The sequence below is a fragment of the Neomonachus schauinslandi genome, chromosome 15 (assembly GCF_002201575.2).
Source record: "Neomonachus schauinslandi chromosome 15, ASM220157v2, whole genome shotgun sequence".
NCBI classification, from domain to species: Eukaryota; Metazoa; Chordata; class Mammalia; order Carnivora; family Phocidae; genus Neomonachus; species Neomonachus schauinslandi.
In genome coordinates this window covers 40,452,540-40,469,087 of record NC_058417.1, presented here as the reverse complement: position 1 = coordinate 40,469,087, position 16,548 = coordinate 40,452,540, and the positions used below count along the sequence as shown (strand labels likewise).

The 16,548-nt window shown below is 56.7% G+C and overlaps 2 protein-coding genes across 6 annotated transcripts; both read right to left on the bottom strand.

The window, feature by feature from the left end:
- Positions 1-4,191: 4,191 nt before the first annotated feature.
- HSD17B1 (hydroxysteroid 17-beta dehydrogenase 1) lies at positions 4,192-6,287 on the bottom strand. Of its 5 annotated transcripts, none has more exons than XM_021681690.1 (6): positions 5,984-6,287; positions 5,710-5,904; positions 5,400-5,579; positions 5,184-5,277; positions 4,519-4,696; positions 4,192-4,428 (listed from the first exon to the last, which is right to left on the bottom strand). In XM_021681690.1, the coding sequence occupies exons 1-6, from the start codon at positions 6,231-6,233 to the stop codon at positions 4,204-4,206; spliced, it is 1,122 nt and encodes a 373-aa protein (XP_021537365.1). In that variant the 5' UTR covers positions 6,234-6,287; the 3' UTR covers positions 4,192-4,203. The 5 variants fall into 5 exon arrangements, with proteins under 5 accessions (XP_021537365.1, XP_021537366.1, XP_021537363.1 ...); XM_021681691.1 differs by having other exon boundaries at positions 5,710-5,877; XM_021681688.1 differs by having other exon boundaries at positions 4,192-4,696.
- A 297-nt stretch (positions 6,288-6,584) lies between these two features.
- NAGLU (N-acetyl-alpha-glucosaminidase) lies at positions 6,585-13,337 on the bottom strand. Its single transcript, XM_021681687.2, has 6 exons — positions 12,894-13,337; positions 11,217-11,364; positions 10,205-10,351; positions 9,907-9,992; positions 9,073-9,329; positions 6,585-7,984 (listed from the first exon to the last, which is right to left on the bottom strand). The coding sequence occupies exons 1-6, from the start codon at positions 13,277-13,279 to the stop codon at positions 6,774-6,776; spliced, it is 2,235 nt and encodes a 744-aa protein (XP_021537362.2). The 5' UTR covers positions 13,280-13,337; the 3' UTR covers positions 6,585-6,773.
- Positions 13,338-16,548: the final 3,211 nt, after the last annotated feature.

Sequence of the window (16,548 nt, the reverse complement as noted above, 5' to 3'; positions counted from 1 at the left end):
TCAGTCAATAGAACATGCAACTCTTGATCTCAGGGTTGTAAATTCAAGCCCCACATTGGGTGTAGAGATTACCTAAAAATAAATTCCTTAAAAATAAAGAGGTGTCCCAAAGGTGTATAAGCCTCTGGCCCCACAGAGCCTGGATCTGCCCCTGGAGTTAAGGATTGGAAGAGTTATAGAGCCACAAAGGCATTGAGGCCAGGCTTCTGGCAGGAGACACCTTAGGTTGGATTTTATTTTATTTTTTTAAGATTTTATTTATTTATTTGACACAGAGAGAGAGAGAGCATAAGCAGGGGGAGCAGCAGGCAGAGGGAGAGGGAGAAGCAGGCTCCCCAAGAGCAGGGAGCCCGATGGGGGCTCGATCCCAGGATTCTGGGATCATGACTTGAGTCAAAGGCAGACGCCTAATGGCTTAACCAACTGAGCCACTCAGGCGCCCCCTTAGGTTGGATTTTTAAAGGGAGGACCCAAAATGAAGAAACAAACTGCAGACTCTCAGGAAGTACCTTGAAACATCTGAGCACAGTCCCACACAGAGTCACTGTTGGAGGAGATCATCAAGAAAATGTGACTGCCAGTTGACTCAGGCTGGACCTAGGCAATTGTAGGTTCCTCGCCCCCTCCTCTGTCAGAATATTCCCACAGTGGGAGCCTTGAGAGAGCAATGTTGTTGAGACCATCTGGACATTATAGGTGACTGAACCTATTGAAGGCTTCTATATAAACTTTTAAGACTCTGGTGGGCAAGTGCAGAGATCTTGCAGCCGCCCAGGACAAGTCTCGTATGTCAGTTCGCTTGCTTATGAAACCCATCACCTACCAATCTGGAGTGGTCTGCTTCTTTCTTCTGTCTCTCCTTGCCCTCTGTGTACAGGGGCCAGTTTCAGATTTCACCCAGAGAACTGCCCAGGTTGTGAACCAACACTCATTTTTATTCAGTAAATGTGAATTTAGTGTCTCCCATGATCAAGAATGATTCTAGGGGGCGCCTGGGTGGCTCAGTTGGTTAAGCGACTGCCTTCGGCTCAGGTCATGATCCTGGAGTCCCAGGATCGAGTCCCGCATCGGGCTCCCTGCTCAGCAGGGAGTCTGCTTCTCCCTCAGACCCTCCCCCCTCTCATGTGCTCTCTTTCTCATTCTCTCTGTCAAATAAATAAATAAAATCTTTAAAAAAAAAAAAAAAAAAAAAAAAAAAAGAATGATTCTAGGTACAAGGGATCAACCAGTGAACAAAACAAAGGGCCTCCCCTGGAGCTTAGATTCCCATGTGTCTTGGGATGGGGTGGTAAAAGTTATAAATGTATAACAATAAAGTCAGCAAGTCAATAAATCTATAACACATCTATTGATGGTAAGTGCCATGAAGAAAAATAAAACAAGGTAAGGGGACTACAGTGGAGGGAAGGGAATGCTATTTTAGATAAGGTTGTCCAGGGAAACAGCAAAGACCTCAAAGAAGAGAATAATCAGAGATTAGGGAAAGTGAACCGGACAGAGGAACAGCCAGTTCAAAGGTCCTGGGGCAGAAAGCCAGCAGGGCTGAATCAGATGATGGGAAGTGGTGAGAGGTAAAGTCAGAAAGGAGGTGGGGGCCAGATCAAAGAACGTGTTGGAGGTCTTGGGGAAAAGCCTTGGATTTTACTTAGAAAGCCACAGGAGGTGTTTTAAGCACAGACATGAAATAACTTTCATTTTTAAAAGGTCATTCTGGGGGCTCTGTGGAAATTTTACTGTTGGTGGGCAGGGGTGGCATCAGGGAAACCAATTAGGAAACTACAGCAATAATCCAGATGAGGAGATGGTGCCTGCATAGAGCAGGGTGATTTCCGAATCTGCTTTGAAGGTTGAAGGTTCCTGCTGATGAACTGGTTGAGGGATGAGCGAGAAAGAAGAATGCAGTTGTCAAATACCGAAGCAAGGTAGGCGGGCGAGAGCAATGGTAGGGCTGGAATGGACTTGGCATTTGGACACATTAAGTTTATTAGGAATCAAGAAGAGATGTTGAGTAGGGAGTTGGAGATGTATGTCTGGAGTTTGTGGGAAACAGTGGAGTTGGGGATACTGGAGACTTTGCTGGGGCTCATTGGCATATAAATGGTTTTCAGAGTCATGGGACTGCATGAGACTATTAAGAGTTTGACTCTCCCGGGCGCCTGGGTGGCTCAGTTGGTTAGGCGACTGCCTTCAGCTCAGGTCATGATCCTGGAGTCCTGGGATCAAGTCCCGCATCGGGCTCCCTGCTCAGCGGGGAGTCTGCTTCTCCCTCTGACCCTCTTCCCTCTCATGCTCTCTGTCTCTCATTCTCTCTCTCGCAAATAAAAAAAAAAAAGAGTTTGACTCTCCCCCTTCCCAGGTCAACCTAACTGAGCCTGGCTGGCTCAGTCGGTGGAGCATGGGACTCTTGATCTCGGGGTTGTGGGTTCAAAACCCACACTGGGTGTAGAGATTACTTAAAAAAAAAAGCATGAATGTAATTTGGAGGGATTACACTTTGCCTTTCTCATCGTGTCCCCACCTCCCAGGGGTGACCTTGTGAGCACGCGCATACACACACATCCATACACACGCTCACACAGGGGTGCAAGAGCAGCTTGGGGGACAGGAGCTGGGCTCTGAGAGCAGGGCCTATGTCTCAGAGATTCATGCCACGTTGGCCCTTTCCACTTCTGTGGCCTTTCTGGATCCTGAAGGGACAGCAGAAACATCAGGGCCAGCAGGGCAGGGGGATAGGCAGGGATGAGCTGGCTGAGGTCCCCTGTCCCAGGAGCAGAAGCGGCCAGCAGTCCAACGGCCCAGAGCAGACCACTACCTGGAGGTAGCAGCGTGCCAAGATGCGGTGCCTCCTCCCCGCGCCCCTCAGATTACACACAAAACCCCAGCAGCCAGGCCCCTGGCCACTCCAAATGGTCATTTCCCTCCCCGTCTCCTAGTCCCTTCCCCAGTCCCATCTCCTGGGCACACCTATCCTTCTGCCTGCAACCCCGGGCCTAGTCTCCACCTATTCTCCACTCCACCTCCAGCACCCTAGAAGATTGGCCCTTTCACTGGCTCCTGCCGCTCCAGCGCCTTCCCCTGACTTCAGGAAGGACAGCCCATTGGGCCGACCCACCAGGCCTGGAGCCTCAGCTGAACCTCCTGGTGAGTGGCAGCTTCTGGGCTGGTGAGGATCCCTCCAGCTGAGTTTTGTCTAGGGCAGGGGAACAGAGGAGGATGGAGCTGTATCCTTTTGACTCACTTAGCTTTGTTTCTTCTTTACACATCTGGCTTCCACACAGGAACACGATTACAATAGTGACACACCCAGTAGTAGTAATAATAGCGGTGCCTGCTGTTAAGGCCTCCATCCCAGGGGCACCTGGGTGGCTCAGTCAGTGTCCGCCTTCGCCTGGGGTCGTGATCTTGGAGCCCTGGGACGGAGCCCCACATCAGGCTCCCTGCTTGGCGGGGAGCCTGTTTCTCCCTCTCCCTCTGCCGCTCCCTCTGCTTGTCCTCTCTCTCTCTCTGTCAAATAAATAAAATCTTAAAAAAAATAAAATAGTAAGACCTCTATCCCAGCACTTCCAGACATTACCTCAATTAATCCTTTCATACACTCCATGACATAGGTCTTATACCCATTTTACAGATAAGAAAACAGACTGAGAGCAGCGCCTGGGTAGCTCAGTCGTTAATCATCTGCCTTTGGCTCAGGTCATGATCCCAGGGTCCTGGGATGGAGCCCCGCATCGGGCTCCCCGCTCAGTGGGGGGTCTGCTTCTCCCTCTCCCACACCTCCTGCTTGTGTTCCTGCTCTCGCTAACTCTCTGTAAAATAAATAAATAAAATCTTAAAAAAAAAAAAAAAAAAAACAGGCTCAGAGAGGATAAGGCCCTTGTCTGAGGTCCCATGACTAGTGGGGGTCAAGTCATACCCCTACTCTCCCCCTTCCCAGGTCCACCTAACTCCTGCTGCAGACACCCCGTGGGACTCCAGGGACCACTCTCCACCCTGCCCTTCCGCGGACTAGCTCCTTCCCCTTTCTGGGCCTCGGTTTCCGCATAGGCATAACCCGGGCTAACCATGATCTTTCCAGGTCACCCACCCGCTGCACGCGCCACTTGTCGCACAGGTGCGGTGAGCCGGCCGCCTGGCGCCGTCCCCCGGAGCCGCGCGCCCCTGGGGCACAAAGGAGAGAGCGGCAGACAGCGGCGGGCCAAGACTTTATTGCGGGGCGGCGGCGGCGGGAGGGGCGCAGAGCACGGGGCCGCCGCGGTCCGAGGCCGTTTCCTCCTCCGCGGGCTCGTCGGCGAACACCGCGCGGTGCATGGCGGCGACGTAGCTGCAGCCGCTGGGGTCGGCCAGGCGCAGGTGCGCCAGGGGCAGGAAGCTCTCCGTGCTGAAGTAACGCAGCGCGGGACGCGGGGCGCGCAGCGCGGCGAGGAAGACCTGCGGCGGCGGAGGGAGGCGCGCTGGCCGGGGGCTGGCCGCCACCCCCCGCGCGCTGTCCCTGGCCCCGGGGCCGCGCCCGGCGCCTACCTCGGTCACCTCCTCCGGGTCCTGCGCCGCCTCGCGGAAGATCCGCTCCAAATGGCGCTGGTAGCGGGAGAAGAGGACCCGGGTCTCGGCGTCCGCGCCGTCCAGCGCCCCTCCCGGGACGCCCTCCTGCTTCTCCAGAAAGGCGGTGCGCACCGGGCCGCACTCGATGAGGCTCACGCTGCGGGCCAGAGGGGCGAGTGGGCGGGGGCGCAGCCAGCGGGCGGGACCCCAGCCCCGCCGCCCGTTAGGGCAAGGCGGGCAGGGCGGGCAGGTCAGGAGGGACGGGGGTCTGTGCGACGGCGGCGGGCACCGAGTAACCAGAGCCTTTGGAAAGCGGCTTACTGCCCGAAAAGCACCCCTGCCTCCCCCCCCCCCGCCCCTCCCCACAGCCATTCGGGCGTGTGAGGATTTGCATCAGAATTCCAACGTGGCAGGCTCCCTTACTGTGTGACCTTGGGCCAGTCACCTAACCTCTTCAGGCCGAGCTTCCCAGCTGGATGGCAGAAGAGGTGCGGTAACGAGTGGCAAGTGCCCTGGCACACAGTAAATGTGAGCCGCAGTGGGGAGGGGCCAGGGAGAACGCCTGAGAGAGGCTCCAACAGGACAGGGTGCTGGAGTTCCCAAAGTCAGGGGTCAGGGGTCCCGGGGGCGGAGCGGTGACTCACTGGACCCCGAAGGGCGGCAGCAGAACCGCCAGACTCTCGCATAGACCTTCGATCGCGAACTTGCTGGCGCAGTAAACGGCGTTGAACGGCAGCCCTTCGAGGGGAGAAGAGGCTTTGGATGCGCGTCTGGGAGGGTCTCCACCAGGAGCCCACTGCAGCCCGTGGCACTGCCACCAGGCTCCGCCCCTCCCACTGGCCCCGCCCCATTCCACGCACCCATCAAGCCGCCCATGCTCCCCGTCACCAGTATGCGTCCCGAGCGGCGGCGCTTCATGTCGGGCAGGAAGGCCTGCAGTGTCCGCACCGTCCCCGCCACGTTCACGTCCAGCACGGACCCCACGGCGTCAGCCGTATGCACCTCCAGCGGCCCGAGCAGGCCCCGCCCCGCATTACACACTGAGGGGAGAGAAGTCGGGCCCTGCCTGCCTCTCTGTCCTCGGACCCAGTAGGTCCCTGGGCCTCGGGACATTTTGGTTTGGACACAGCGCCGGAAAGGCTCCTGCACACGTGTTGAGGGGAGGCTCACCCAGCACATCCACGCGGCCCTCGGTCACGCGTGCCCGGGCAGCGGCCACAGAGTCTGCGTCCCTCACGTCCAGCTGCAATGTCTCCAGGAAGCCAGGAGGGCACCCTCGGGCCCGGGCCGCCTCCCACAGCGGGCCCTGCGCCCTCAGGTCCCGCAGCGTGGCATACACTGGAGGTTCCAGAAGAAGACGAGGATCTGAATTCCCTGCTTACCCCTACCTGGGTCCCCTTGGATCTGGGCTGCTCCTTTCTCTCCATCCCAGCCCCTCATATACCTTTGAAGCTCCGCGAGGGGTCGGATGCCAGACGCAGGGCCAGGTGCAGGCCAATGCCAGAGGAGCAGCCAGTGATGAGCACCACGGTGCGGTCCATGGGGAGAGGAGTGTGGGGAGTGCAAGGCTCGGGTCTCTGAGCTAGATTACCACCTGCTCTGCTCCGCCCCTGCCCGGTCCCCACCCCTTGTTGTGTCTTCAGCCTAATCTCAAGGCTGAGCCCTCCTTCGGGTCTGGGGCCTACTCTCCCCATCCTGCTGCTGGTCAAGGCAGAGATGCTTGGAATACCCCTTCTTCAGTGGCTGGTCAGAAGCCGGGCAAAGCTTTGCAACCAGGAGATGTGGGCTCTCATGTGGGCACTAAGTGCCCTGGGCACATCTTCCCTGGGTGTGCCTCTGCCCCACTGGGACAATTATAGGTTCCAAAGTTTGCTGCTGAGGGTGTGAAAGTAAACGTTTTGGCAGGGCATTCCCAGTTCCAAGGTCGGGTGTTAGTATCAGAAATGGGGAGGCCAAAGCAAGGGGGCAGGGAGAAAGAGCCTCACCCCAGTGTCCATCCTATAGCCCCGAGTCCTCCCAGGCATCATGGTAGTGACAGTCTGACAGATAGGCCCAGGTGATTCACCAGTTTATTAAGTTGTATTAAAATAGTACTTTGATCCCAAATTTGGGGTGGTGGAGGAGGGCGGCTCACCTCCCTCCCAGTTTCCCATGCCTGATCCTCTGGCAGGTCTTGAGTTCCTTTGCCCAGGCCTGGAATTTGGGAAGCACACCACCCAGGGGTGGTTCATCTGTCACAAGGAGCCAGCCACCAACCGCGGGTAATATTTGAGGAAGAGCTTCTTGACCAGGTCCACAGTGTCACCTTGGGGCTGGCTGGGATACCTCCGTGTGCCGAAGACAAAGGTCTGCTCCAGCCAGAAGGCGTTCTCGTCAAACTGGTGCTGTTGGAAGGGAATGCCTTGGACCAGGCTCGTGACCAGCATGTCCACGAAGAGCTCCCAGCGCGGGGTGTAGTAGTCAGCCACCAGCCCCGCCAGCTGCTTGTTGGCGTAGTCCAGGATGTTGCCCTCGGGCCCCCACAGTGTCAGCTGGTAGCGGCTGTTCAGCTCATAGACACGGGCCTCGGCCTCGCTGATGGCGGCCGCCCGGGCCTGCTCCAGCCAGCCGCCCAGCAGGAAGCGGCGGTCACTCGCCAGCACTGTGTCCAGCGCAGGCAGAAGCTCGTAGACCAGGGTGCCTGCCGCCCTGAGCAGGGGAACCAGCTCCTTGTTGAGGTAGGCGGTCCTGACCTCCCCGTAGTGGAGGCTCACCAGCTCCTGGGCCGCCTGGCGAGTGACGTCCAGCAGGTCGTAGCGGAAGGCGGGGCTTGCGGCCAGGGCGGGAGCGGCCGTCAGCAGCAAGCGCCAGGCCTCGAACACATCGGAGCGGTTGTACCAGACAGTGGTGACCATCCGCAGGGATGGCCTCCTGACCAGAGGGCTGCGATTGTGCCCGCTACAGGCCTCCCCGGAGCAGTTGTAGACACTCCTGAGAAGCAGCCTCCATGCGGCCTCTGTACCCTTGTGGGCGACTCCATACCGACGGGTCGCAAAGCCGGTCACCCAGGCCTCCAAATCGGCCACCGGGTCCTTCCGCCAGCCCAGCTCGGCCATGAGGGCATAGACCACTTCGTTCTGGCCAATGCCCTCAGGGGCCATGCCCGTGCCCGCCATAGTGGAATTGGGGAAGAGGCGGGCCGCTGCAGGGCCCCGGTTCACGGCCTCCAGGGCCCCGAACAGGCCGTGGTTGCCCCCAAAGTTATGCAGCATGCACCAGATAAAGGGCTGGCCGTGGAAGGAGGCCGTTCGGACGTACATGGGCTGGCTCTCAGCAAACAGGTCCAGAACCAAGAGGCGGCCACGGGGCACCGCCCCCAGCACGGCTCTCACCTGGGCCGGCCCCCAGAACTGGGGCTGGTGCTGGAAGAGCCAGCCTTGGAGCAGCCACACGGCGTCAGGGTCCACTGTGGTTGGCGCAGGGGTAGGGAGACAGAGAAGCGGACTGATGAGAGAGGGCAGGGGAACGTTCACCCCACTCTACAGATGAGGAAACGGGGGTCCAGAGAAGTTAAATGACTCTAATCACAGACCGCTCCTTCCTCTGTAACCCCCAACCCACAGGGCACTGCATCACACACCCCCTTCCCATCGCCGCCTCCTCCTCCCAGCTGGGGGCTCTAGGGCAGTGTGGGCAAGCTTTATGAAGCATCAAAATTACCCAGAAGGCTGCTTAAAACAGATCCGTGGGGGGGCGCCTGGGTAGCTCAGTCCCAGGGTCCTGGGATCGAGCCCCGCATCGTGCTCCCCACTCCGCAGGAAGCCTGCTTCTCCCTCTCCCACTCCCCCTGCTTGTGTTCCTGCTCTCACTCACTCTCTCTCTGTCAAATAAATAAATAAAATTTTAAAAAACCCAAAAAACAGATCCCTGGGCCCAAGCCCAGGTCGTTCTGATTCAGGAGAATATGCAGACCTGACAGGCTCTGGGACGAGGCTGAGGCCGCGGGTCCTGGACCCAAGTGGGTTCCCTTCCTGGCTGACATGGAGGCCTCCCCACCCAGCCACTGCTGACCTGACCCCTCTCTGCCCCTCCCCTGTAACTGACAGGAAGGAGCACTGGATTCCTTGAGCACCAGGAAGGGCACCCACCAGCTTTGAACACATCCCCTAACCTCTGGCCCGCATTACCTCCCTCGGCTCGGAGGCAGAGGCCAAATGAAATACTTGCAATAGCCAGCACTTAATGGCACTTTCCTCTGGGCCAGGCCTCATTCTGCTTATGAGGTAGCCCCAGTAGCCCCATTTTACAGATGAAGCAACTGAGGCACTGGGTGGGAGGTAACTTGTTACAAGTCACACAGGCCAGGGTCTGAGCAGGCTGTCTGGCTCCAGAGCTCACCTCCGAACCGCAGTGTGGTTAAGTGAGAGGGTGTGTGTGTACAAGTGCTTGGTCAACTGTCAGGTGCTGTCTCTTCCCACCCCACTGACCTCTGCCGCACCCATGTCCCCGAGGGTGAAGGGAGGCTCCCCTTCCCAGCTCCCCCTGGCACCAAACCTGTGATCATGGCCTGGTAGACAGAGGCTGTGGCTGCCGCAAGGTAGGAGGGCTCCGAGGAGGGGGGCTGCATCTCGTTGAAAGTGTCGGCCCCATAGATGTGATCCGTGCCAAACTCTTTGGTCAGCTCCCGCAGGAAGAGGCTCCCAATGATAGGGAATAGAGGGTCTTCCGGAGCCAGGAGGAAGGAGCAGGAGTAGGAGCAGTTGAAGTGTCCCCAGCTGCCCAGCTGGGTGACATTGACCTGAGGGAACACCCTAGCAGGGGAGGAGGCGGCAATCCAAACATTTACTGGAGGCTGACACAGTATTCACCACCAGCCTCACTGGCTTATCTGCAGTTTCCGGAACTCATCCCACTCTCTCGTGCCTCCGTGCCTTTGCAGAGACTGTGCCCCCTGTGGCTGGAGTCCTTTCCTCCTCCCTCTCTGCTTCTGTAGCTGGTTACTCCTCAACATCCTTTGAGTTTCACCTTATCTGTAAAGCTTCTGCTCTCTCCCCCTCCCACCGGCTGAAACAAGCAACACTCATTTTTCAAGATGTGGCCCAGTGCCGCCTCTGCTCTGAGCCCTGGCAAGCCCTGTGACAGTGGTGCGAAGCAGGTGCTCATGGGCATGAAGGAGGTGCTAACCAAGGCTGGGGGCCCCAGCAAGGCTACCCGAAGGAGGGGAGGTCTCAGCTGGGCCTTGAAGAATTTTCCCAGCCACAGGAGAGGAAGGCCAGCAATCAAGCCCAGGCCTCCATCCAGAACTTCAGTTTTTCTTTAAATCATGTCTTGCAGGGAAAAATAAATTCCCTCTCTGAGCCAAGATGGAGGGAAGGAGGGGAACGTTACCTGGTGAGAGCCTTGGGGACGTGCCCTGCAAAGGCAGGCAACACCGGGATCATGCCGAAGGAGCGCATGCGGTCCAGGATCCGATGCTGGGGGAGGGGGGCAGAGTGGAGGGGGAGGTGGTGGGCGTGGCCCTAAGGTGGGAGGCCCTCACCCCCCCCCCCCCCCCCCGGGCTGCCGGGGCACACAGAGTCCCCAAGGCCTAGTTAAGAGCCCCGAGGCTAGCCAAATACCACCCTCCTTGACCCAGGACTATGTAGCACTGTCCAATCCTGCCCCCTTTCCTTCCCCGTCCTTTTACCTGTAGGTAAAGCTGTTTGAGGTGCCAGGAGCGGGGCAGGGGGCCACCCCAGGTGTGCAGGTTGCCCATGCGCCCCCAAGCCAGGAAGGCGGGGCCTGTGAAGTACTCATCGATCTCTGACTGGGTCAGGCCCAAGGCCAGGTACACCTGAGGAGGAGGGTGATCCCCACACATAAATACATATAAATACATTCATCCCCGTTCATTAATTCATTCACTCAACATTTATTCATCTCTTCTCTGTGCTGAGCCCTAGAGTTACTAAGACAAAACGTGACCCTTGCCAGGAGCTCACAGTCCAGGAGAAACAGACCTGTGAACAGGTGAGTTTACTAATCAGTCAGCTCTGCTGCAAGGGTGAGGGGAGGCACAAAGGGGCTCTCCCCCAAACGGGAAAGGGGCCTTAGAAGGCCTCACGGAACAAGGTCACCTAGAATGAGGGGTGAGGCCAGCTCTGCAGGGAGACTAAAGAGCAACCCCCCACCCAGCCCCCAGCAGCAAGAACCCTCAGGGCCCAGGCATGGAAGGGCCCAGGCAGGGCAAAGCCTGAAACTGAGAGGAGCTCCTGAGTGTTGAAAGCAGCAGGTCTCCACCAGATCTGCATCTCAGAAAGGACACTGGTGGAACTTAGGAGCCAGGAGTCCTGTTCAAAGGCTCTTGGGTGGGTGTGGGTGTGTGTGTGGGGGGGAGTCCTTCAAGGAGAGGGGGCAAGAGCCTGCACTGGAGCCATGAATAAGGATGAAGAGGATGAGACAGAATCCATGGAAGCAGCAGCCTGACCAAGCTGTGGGGGTGGGAGAGAGGGGAGCCCAACTCCTTAGCGTTTCTAGTGGGGTGCTGGGGTCCAGCCCCCAGGAAGTGCTCCTCTGTGTTCAGCTCAGCAATGGAAGCCTGTTTCCAGAGAGCTGGGGCCATCATGCACACCACAAACACTTCTGAAGTCTTTATTCTGTGTGTCAGACCCTGAGCTGTGGGGAGACAGGAACATGGGGCGGGGTGGGGGGAAACGCACCCGCTGCCAGATGGCCTCCTGGCCACTCCAGGCTAGTGCCAGGTTGATGCCATTCAGTGCCATCCAGTCCAGCTCCCACTCCCAGCGGGCCCAGTCCCACCACACGAAGGAGTAGCTGTGCGTGCACACATTCTGGTAATAGCGGTACCTGCGGGTGGGGTCATGAGCTGCAGCATGTCCCTGGGGGCAGAGGGGACGTCCCCCAACCTCTGAGGGTCCCTTGCCCCGGAACAACCCCCCCTCCCCAGATCTAGCCCAGAGGGGAGGGTTTGTGGCCCCTTTACTGCTTCACTCCAGGACCCATCCCAGGTGGCGCTGAGACTCAGTACTGAGGCAGGAGGGAAGAGAGGCTAGGGAGACAAGGCGGCCAAAATAAAGCCATTCTGGTTTTAGACTGACCCTTAACCTAAAAGTCAGCAGGTCATAAAAAGAGTCACAAGATCCCACTCATGGAAAACTACAAGACCCCACTTCCTCCAGCAGTAAAAGCCACAAGGGTTGGACATTCTTAAAATTGCTCCCCATGGGTAATTCCACAACCCAATCACAACCCTAACACAATGGAAAAATTAACCACCCAAAGTAAAGATTAAACCCAAAGTTTAGGGGCGCCAGCGTGGCTCAGTCAGTTAAGCGTCGGTCTTTGGCTCAGGTCATAATCTCAGGGTCCTGGGATGGAGTCCCTGCATTGCACTCCCTGCTCAGCGGGGAGTCTGCTTCTCCCTCTGCCCCTCCCCCTGCTCCTGCTCATTCACTCTCTCAAATAAATAAATAAATAAATAAATAAAATCTTTAAAACACCCAAAGTTAAAAAGTAAGCCTCTCCCTATACGGATAGCTAATCTGAAAAACTTATAAAAAACCCTTCGTTAGAGGCAAAGGGGTGTCCTCTTCCTCATCTGGGAGAGATGGCTACTTTGTGAAATAGCACCTTTCTTACTTCTAGACTTAATGAATCTTTCTCCCTTCTCTAAGCAGCTTGCTCTTGAATCTTTCTCCCAAAAAGCCAAGAACCTGCTTATGAGGGGCCTGAGGGCCTCCCATACGGGGCGTCCGCCTGTCTGCATCAATATGGGAGCTTCTGAGGTGCCCCCCGGCTGTACCAGGCAGGTATTTGGGAGAGCACACTGCATTTCCAGTCAACTCTTCGAGAGACCCCTTCTGCACAGTGGTTAAGCGCTCTATGGCAACATAGGTCCCTGTCCTGGAAAGGGGGGGGTCCCTCTCCCCACAGCCAATGTGGAGACAGGTGTGTGAACACACCACCTCCCTGCGGTGGGACACGCGCCAGAACCGAGGCTGTGAGGGGATGAGTGTCATTCCTTGGTGGGCATCTTCCAAGAGAAGGTGGAAGGAAAGGAATAGCATTTTCTGGTCCCTAATTACGCACCACAAAGTCTACGCCCGTCACGGTGCAAATCCTCACGACCAACACTGCGCGATAGATGTCATTATTTCCATTTTTCAGTGACCCAGCTGAGGCTCTGAGAGGCTGACTTATTCAAGGACACCCGGCTTTTGGAGGCAGAGCGACCCTAAGCCCAGCGCCCCATCAGTCCCGGCGCACTGGCTGGCGCGGGGCGGGGCCGGGACTCTGCGAGGCGGGCGCCCGGGGGCGGGAGGCGGCAGGCAGGTGCAGGCGGCCGCGAGCGGCGTGGGACTCGGCGCGCCCCGTACCTGTTGGGCGTGGCCTCGGTCAGCTCCTCCTGCACGGCGGGCAGCGGCTCCGGCAGGCGCAGCTGAGAGCCCGACCAGGCCACGTGGCAGCCGCAGAAGTCGCGCAGGTAGCGGTGCAGTCCCGCGGCGGCGGCCACGCCGGTGGAGCCGAGCACCCGTACCCGCGCCCCGGCGCCGCCGCCGCTCAAGCGATAGGTGTCCAGGCCGGACTCGGCCGCCAGGGCGCGCTCCACCGACACCGAGAAGGCGGCCGCCGGTCCGGGCCCCAGCAACCGGGCCAGCAGCGCCCGCACGGCCGCTGCCTCCCGGGCCTCGTCCCCGGCCGAGCCGCCCGCGGCGGCCAGGAGCAGGAAGCCCAGGACCGCCGCCACAGCGGCTGCCTCCATGTTCCTGCGGTCTCGGGCTGGCCGGGGCCCCGCGGAGCATCAATTGCGCCTTGACTAGGGGGCGGGACGGCCCGCGTCCAATCAGCTGCGGGCCTCAGACCACGTGGCACAGAAGGTGGTGCGCCAGCCCGCTCTGGGAAGACCGCGCTTCCGGGTCCCAGACCCCAGCCCCGAGGGTGTCTCCTGACCGCACGTGGTGTGGGAGCGCGTGACCCGTGTCATCAAAAGCCCGGGCTGTGACCCGCTGCCCTTCACAAGCGCCTTCAGGTACTGTTGTACCTGAAGAGCTTTCACATGTAATTCGCTGTCCTCCATCCAGGCAACTGTCCAACAGATATTTTTATTTGGAGTTTTATTTTGTACCAGGCACTGCCACCCTCCTCTAGGGAAAACCTAGAAACCAAATACATAAGTTGAAAGGAATCCGGAGGCCTGGGTGGCTCAGTCGTTTAAGCCTCTGACTCTTGATTTTGGCTCAGGTCATGATCTCAGGATTGTGAGATCTGGCCCCACATGGGGTTCAGCAGGGAGTCTGCTTGAGCTTCTCTCTCTCCTTCTCCCTCTGCCCCCTCCCCGCTCATGTGCTCAAAATAAATAAATTTACTCCTAAAAAAAAATTGAATACATTCAAAGTCCATCCCCAGCCCCAGCAAAGCTTACAGACAAAACTCACAGGTGTCTGCACTTGGCCCTAACTTTGTTCTTCTAGGTTATGGTGCCCTCCATTCTAGGAAAGTAGACCCCAACTACAAAACATATTCTTCTCTAGTTTGACCACACCCATATCCCGGATGAGCCAGGGACAGAGCTCCTCAAAGAACCTGCCACCTCCTGTTTTACCTGGCCAAGAGTTGACACCCCCCCATCCCACCACCCCATGGACACAGATGTGACCCTCTCACATCCTTCAAAACCCCTTAAAACAAAAAAACCTTAAAAGACCCAGCCTGACAGAAACTCCAGTGACTTCTCTTGGAATGTCTGGCCCCTCTCCTCCCTTGGACAATAAACTCTGTCCTGCTTGTTGCAATTCTTTGCCCAGGACACTGGCCACCCTAACATAAATGAAGTTGTGATGCTGTGAAGAAATACAAAGTTACCCAGCCTAAGGCTTCCAAAAGGAAGCAACATTTAATATGAATTAAATTGGGATTGACTAGGAAAGAGGGAGGAGAGAGCATTCCCGGCAGAGAAAATGTATATATGAAGACTGTGGAAGGGTAAAGAAAGAGCTGGGCAGATTTGAGGAACTAAAAGTTCAGGAAGTTGGAGAGATGGGTCATGTGAGCGTGGACTGGCCGTGGTGGGGCAGGGCGGGCCGGGGGGCAGGTAAGGGGTCTCCATTTGATGCTTAAAGGGTAGCCGAAGTGGAACAGGCAGAGCCCATATCTTCATTGTACATATTGGGAAACTGAGGGCCAGAGAAAGGAAGTGACTTGGACAAGATCAGTAACTAGCAGGAGAACATGTCTAGGACTAGAACCCGGACCTCCTAACTCCCAGACCAGCGTTCTTGCCACCGTTCCCAAATGATGCAACTTTTTAGGCTGTCTGCCTGGGCACGGTGGGGTCAGGTGAAGCTATGTGGTGGCATGAAGTGGTGGGCCCTTCGGGAGGAACACACTTTCTAAGAGGATTCTGGGTCCTTTTGGAGGCATATGTAGCTTTTTCCCGGTTGTCAGGCCTGAGTGAAACTGCTTAGAGAAAGGAGAGGGGTCAGAGGAAGAGTTGCCAGTGCAGAGAATCCAGAGCCTGAACCAAAAGAGAACACAGGAGTCCACCGAGCTTGCCCTGCTCCTCTGCCCCCTGCCCAGCCACAGACACAAACTGCAGTCCCCCTGCCTTGTTCCCAGCTCAGTGAGCAGCTCCTGCGGGAGGTGCAGCCTGCTCCCAGTCAGTTCCTGGTATCAGAAGGTTCTCACCCTTTCCCAGGGAGCAGCTCCAAGACTAGCCCAGAGAGCTGTGCCCTCCTGGGTCCATAGTCTATAGCCCCTGGGCCTCTCTCCACTCCCCTCCACTTTCTCCTCCAAACAGTCTTTGCTCTAGGTAAGACTTGTCAGACTTTCCTCCCAGGACCATTTTACCAGCATTTCTGAATCTTAGGGCACACGAGGGTTGGGGGAGTTGGGCTGCAGGTTGTCAGGTCAGGGTGCCTCTCTATGGGATCTGGATTCATCTAGAGTGGTGGCGGTTGCTGGCAGCAGCAAAAGATTAGGGACACCTTCCAGGGGTTTGGTAGCACATTCAAGGCCTGAGCTCATGGATGCTGGGCAGGAGCTTCATGATTACTCCGGACAAGTCACACTGTCTCTGCTCATCTTGCCAACCAGGCTGGGAACTCTTTGAGGACAAGAGGGGGCTGGCTGAAGAAATTAAGGTACATCAACTGGATAAAATATCATTCGCTAAAAAAAAAAAGGATGAGGATCGGGGTGCCTGGGTGGCTCAGTCGGTTGAGCGACTGCCTTCGGCTCAGGTCATGATCCTGGAGTCCCCGGATCGAGTCCCGCATCGGGCTCCCTGCTCGGCAGGGAGTCTGCTTCTCCCTCTGACCCTCCTCCCTCTCATGCTCTCTGTCTCTCATTCTCTCTCTCTCAAATAAATAAATAAAATCTTAAAAAAAAAAAAAAAGGTTGAGGACAATGTGTTGTGTTAATGTTCTGCAAACTATATATTTATATTTAAAGGTCAAACGAGTGGGTATAGCAATCTCCCATTTGTGGGGTTTTTTAAAATTATTTATTTATTTATTTGAGAGAGAGAGAGAGAAACAGCATGGGATCATGACCTGAGCCGAAGGCAGTCGCTTAACCAACTGAGCCACCCAGGCGCCCACCATGTATACAGTTCTATCATCTAATACACTGTTCATTTTATTTTATTTTATTTTAAGTGTTTTATTTATTTATTCATGAGAGTCAGAGAGAGAGATAGAGGCAGCAGCAGAGGGAGAAGCAGGCTCCCCGCCTAGCAGGGAGCCCGATCCGGGACTCGAGGATCATGACCTGAGCCGAAGGCAGTCGCTCAACCAACCGAGCCACCCAGGCGCCCTCCCATTTGTGTTTTTAAACCAAAAAAAGGCCATGGAAACAGTGGCTGCCTTGGGTGGAGCACTGGGACTCTCGGGGGGGGGAGGGAGGCTTTTATCATAGGGCCTTTTGTACTGTCTGATCATTTTACCATGACACACTTTCAGTTAACGTGTGTGGAACAAGGGAGCTGGGCTCTCCATTCTCCATCTGTCTCCTCTTTTGTTTCTAGCCAGCCTG